This window comes from Mustelus asterias, chromosome 29 (assembly GCF_964213995.1).
Source record: "Mustelus asterias chromosome 29, sMusAst1.hap1.1, whole genome shotgun sequence".
In the NCBI taxonomy this organism is placed as follows: domain Eukaryota; kingdom Metazoa; phylum Chordata; class Chondrichthyes; order Carcharhiniformes; family Triakidae; genus Mustelus; species Mustelus asterias.
Window position 1 is genome coordinate 9,967,121 of NC_135829.1, and position 4,654 is coordinate 9,971,774.

Consider the following 4,654-nt stretch of genomic DNA (forward strand, 5'->3'; position numbering starts at 1 on the left):
GGAGGAAACCCACGCAGACACAGGGAGAATGTGCAAACTCCACACAGACAGCGACCCGAGCCGGGATTCAAACCCAGGTCCCTGGAGCTGTGAAGCAGCAGTGCTAACCACTGTGCTACCGTGCCGCCCTGCACTTTTGCTTTATTCATTCATGGGATGTGGGCATCGCTGGCATTTATTGCGATTAAGAGTCAACCACATTGATGTGGGTCTGGAGTCACATATAGATCAGACCAGGTAAGAAACATAGAAACATAGGAAAATTACAGCACAAACAGGCCCTTCGGCCCCACAAGTTGTGCCGAACACATCCCTACCTAGGTCTACCTATAACCCTCCATCCTGTTAAGTCCCATGTACTCATCCAGGAGTCTCTTAAAAGTCCCTATTGAGTTTGCCTCCACCACCACTGACGGCAGCCGATCCACTCGCCCACCACCCTCTGTGTGAAAAACTTCCCCCTAACATTTCCCCTGTACCTACCCCCCAGCACCTTAAACCTGTAAGGACGGCAGATTTCCTTCCCTAAAGGACATTAGTGAACCAGATGGGTTTTTACAACAACGGTTTCATGGTCATCATTTTAATTTAAGATTTTTTTTACTGACGGGTGGCATGGTGACACAGTGGTTAGCACTGCTGCCTCAGAGCGCCAGGGACCTGGGTTCGATTCCCGGCTTGGGTCACTGTCTGCGTGGAGTTTGCACGTTCTCCCCGTGTCTGCGTGGAGTTTACATGTTCTCCCCATGTCTGCGTGAGTTTCCTCCGGGTGCTCCGGTTTCCTCCCACATTTCAAAGATGTGTGTGTTAGGTTGATTGGCCATGCTAAATTGCCCCTTGATGTCCCGGGATGTGTATGCTAGAGGGATTAGTAAGGGAAATATGTGGGGTTTCGGGCATAGCCTGGGGGGGATTGTTGTCAGTGCAGATGGGTCGAATGGCCTCCTTCAGCACTGTAGGGTTTCTATGATCCTATAAATCCAAATCTCACCATCTGCCGTGGTGGGATTCGAAGTCAGAGCATTACTCTGAGTCTCTGGATTACTAGGTTAATGACAATATCACTACTCCACTCCCCATGAAGTTAAGTGAAATGTGTTGTATATTCTCCAGTTCTGCAAATCCAAATGTGGGCCAAATGGATTATGTGAAGAATAAACAGATTCAAATTTTCGAACCCAGGTCCCCAGAGCATTACTCTGGGTCTCTGGATTACTAACCCAGTGATAATCCCATTAACCACTGCCTTGGAATTGCTGCAATCCATGGGATCAAAAGCTGGAAAGTGGGGATAGCGTTGAACAATTCTTCAGAAAATGCTGGAAAATCTCAGCAGGTCTGACAGCATCAGTGGAGGGAGAATAGAACCAACGTTTCAAGTTTCGAGGGCGGCACAACGGCACAGTGGTTAGCACTCCTGCCTCACAGTGACAGGGACCTGGGTTCTATTCCGGCCTCGGGTGACTGTCTGTGTGATGTTTGCATGTTCTCCCCGTGTCTGCGTGGGTTTCCTTCGGGTGCTCCAGTTTCCTCCCGCACTCCAAAGATGTGCGGGTGAGGGTGACTGGCCATGCTAAATTCCTCCAAGATGGGTAGGTTATGGGGATTAGCGGGATAAATACATGGGGTTACGGGGATAAGATGCTCTCTGGGAGAGTCGGTGCAGACTCGATGGGCCGAATGGCCTCCTTCTCCACTGTAAGCATTCGATTCTGAGTCGGGATAAGTTTTCTCCACAGATGCTGTCAGACCTGCTGAGAATTTCCTGCATCTTCTGTTTTTGCTTCAGTTTCCCGCATCCGCAGTAAGGTTGATTGGCCATGCTAAATTGACCCTAGTGTCAAGGGGATTAGCAGGGTAAATGCCTGGCTTTGCAGGAATAGGGCCTGGGAGGGATTGTGGTCAGGTACAGACTCGATGGGCCGAATGGCCTCCTTCTGTACTGTAGGGATTCTATATAATTTTATATAATTGGCTTTAAATTGAGCTGGACTGTTCTTTATTGGCTGTCAAAATAATGAGGGGCCGAAGGGCCCTCCCCTGCCTGGCTGTGAAATATTCCCGTGCGTGTTATCTGTTCAACTTCAAGAAAGCAGCATTTTTTGTTTTGCAGACGCCCCAGGAGGAGGGAGTTTGGGACGGGAGGGGTTAAAATGCTGGGCAGACTCATTCACAGGGAATCAGGGAGCTGTGAAAAAATCAGGCAGAGGGACTGAGAGAGAGAGACACACACACACACAGAGAGACACGGCTATGTCCCGAGCAAGTGTGCTGTTAATAAAAGCTTGGTTCAGTAAGCTTGGCTCTGGGGAGCAGTGTGCTGCAATTTGCTTTGTGCAGATGGAAGAGGAGCTGGGAGCATGCTTAAGATGAAAGGTGCCCTCTCCCACCCAGGGAAGCAGGGGTCCAGGAGGGGAAGGGGGCGACTGTTCCCCCTTTCTGGAAGAGGAGAGGGGTGTTGGTGAGGAACGCTGGCCCAGATCTGGGAGCCCCAAAAAAGCAGCCACAGGAAACAGAGGTTGGAGAGAGGGTTGACGTTTCGAATCTGGATTTTCCAGGGGCTGAGTTTATCCAGCATTTATTTATTTTTGACTTGTTTGTTCGTAGAGATTGCAAATTCCCCAATTGCAGATTCTCCAGTATCCGCAGTATATCTGGATGGGATGTATTGCTGAGGAGGGGGCTTTGCGAATTATTTTAATTCATAGAGAAAGAGAGAGAGAGAAAGGAATCTGATTCCTAAGAGAATCTTAATCGAATTATTAATATTTGCCCCCTTTCAGAGAGAGAGAAGAATCTGATTCCTAAAAAAGTCTCCTTAACCCAATTGTTAATATTTGCCCCCCTTTCAGAGAGAGAGAGGAATTTGATTCCTAAGTTTTCTTAACCCAATTGTTAATTTTTGTCTGACGAAGGTTCATCCAGACTGGGAACGTTGGCTCTATTCTCTCTCCACAGATGCTATCAAACCTGCTGAGATTTTCCAGCATTTTTCTGCTTCTGTTGTGCTAAAATTTGTCTTCTTTCAGAGAGAGAGAGCGGAATCTGATTCCTAACAGATTGTCCCCTTCTCTTCCTCCCAGCCAGTGGGAGATGGACAATGAGTTTCCCCAGGGTCTACTGAAGGCAAGTGTATCCCCAAGAGCAGCAGGGGGAAAAGTTGGGCAACTTTTTACTGATTCTTGGCAGGGGAGCAGGAGGATGCCAGGGTCTGGGGTGTGAGTTGCCGGTGGAAAGATGCAGGGCTGTGCCAGAGGCAGCCAGATGGACAATTATCGGAAAATCCGACGCACGGAAGAGGACAGCCCCCCTCCTTTCGCCGACCTGCCTCCGGACACGGTGGAGATGAGAGTGAAAGAAGGCAGCAAGATCAGGAACCTGATGGGCTTCGCTATGGGCAGGATGGAGTTGCAGGGGACCCGGCAGATTGTGTTTAGCGGCTCCGGAAGAGCAGTCACTAAGACCATCACCTGCGTGGAGATCATGAAGAGAAGGATAAGGGGTCTTCATCAGATCACCAAGCTGCGCTACAAGGCTCTGCAAGAGACTTGGGAGCCCCGGGAGCCCGGGGAGGGCACCCCCAACCTCACCCTGCTCAAGAATGTCCCCTCCATCTGCATCCTGCTCTCCAAGGAACCCCTGGACCCCAATGAGGCTGGCTACCAGCCCCCAGACACTGGAGGCAACCTGTGGCTGGAGGAGGAGGAGGAGGAGGTGGAGGTACCCTTGGGAGAAGAGGAAGACCCTAACCCATCACCCAGGGGTGTCAAACGCACTCTGTGCTGTGGGGGTGCCGAACTGGTGAAGAAGGTCACCAGAGAAGACATCCAACCTCCTCCCTTACCCAACCTATTGAACTAACAGCAGTAACATCTTGTAAGCACAATATATCCTATATTATATATATATATATAGAAATATATACATTTATAGAGCTGTTTGTAAACATTAAAATGCGGATCACAAAAAACATCGCTTGTGTGTGTTGTGCTGGCTACATTTTAGCTTGGGAGTATGCAAACAGAACCTCTTAACAAATAAGAACTGGAAAACTTCATTCTAACTTTGAACTCATCTTCGGGTAAAGCTGGGAGCCAGTCACGAAGATGGAGGGGGAGTCATGTTAGCAAGAAAGGTGGGTGATCTTTATGTGTGTGTGTGTGTATGTTTTCGCCTCTTGTGTTATAAGTGTTGACATCCCACTGCCCTTTTTATTTGGACAGAAAGATTCCTGGGGAATGTGAACCATCGCTCTCAGAATGGGGAAAGATTGGGAAATAGCAATACTGGTGTTGTTGGGGACGGTATTTACTTTTTGCAATGTGTTACAGTCGCGGAAGCCAGTCCCCACAACCTCAGATGTGGGGAGGGGGGGGGGGTTGCTGGGGGGAGGGTAATATCCCACAAAAAGCTTATTGAAGCCCCAGTTTTGATAGCCCCATTATTCTGTCTCACTCCGCGTGTATCTGGCTAAAACCCTCCTTTCTCTGAATTTTGCAACCTCAAATCAGGCAGATTTTGTTTCATAGAACTCCCGGATTGTTGTCCCTTTAAGCAAAATCTGGTCCCTTTTTGATGTGATGTCTCTTTAAGTAAAATCTGCCACCTTTTTAATGTGATGGCTCTTTAAATAAAATCTGCCTCCTTTTCTCTG

At 48.7% G+C, this 4,654-nt stretch overlaps 1 protein-coding gene across 1 annotated transcript; it reads left to right on the forward strand.

The window, feature by feature from the left end:
* Nucleotides 1–3,214: 3,214 nt before the first annotated feature.
* On the forward strand, nt 3,215–3,861 carry LOC144480443 (ribonuclease P protein subunit p25-like protein). The gene has a single exon (XM_078199873.1). It carries the CDS (start codon nt 3,238–3,240, stop codon nt 3,859–3,861), a length of 624 nt encoding a protein of 207 aa, XP_078055999.1. The 5' UTR covers nt 3,215–3,237.
* The last annotated feature ends 793 nt before the right edge of the window (nt 3,862–4,654 follow it).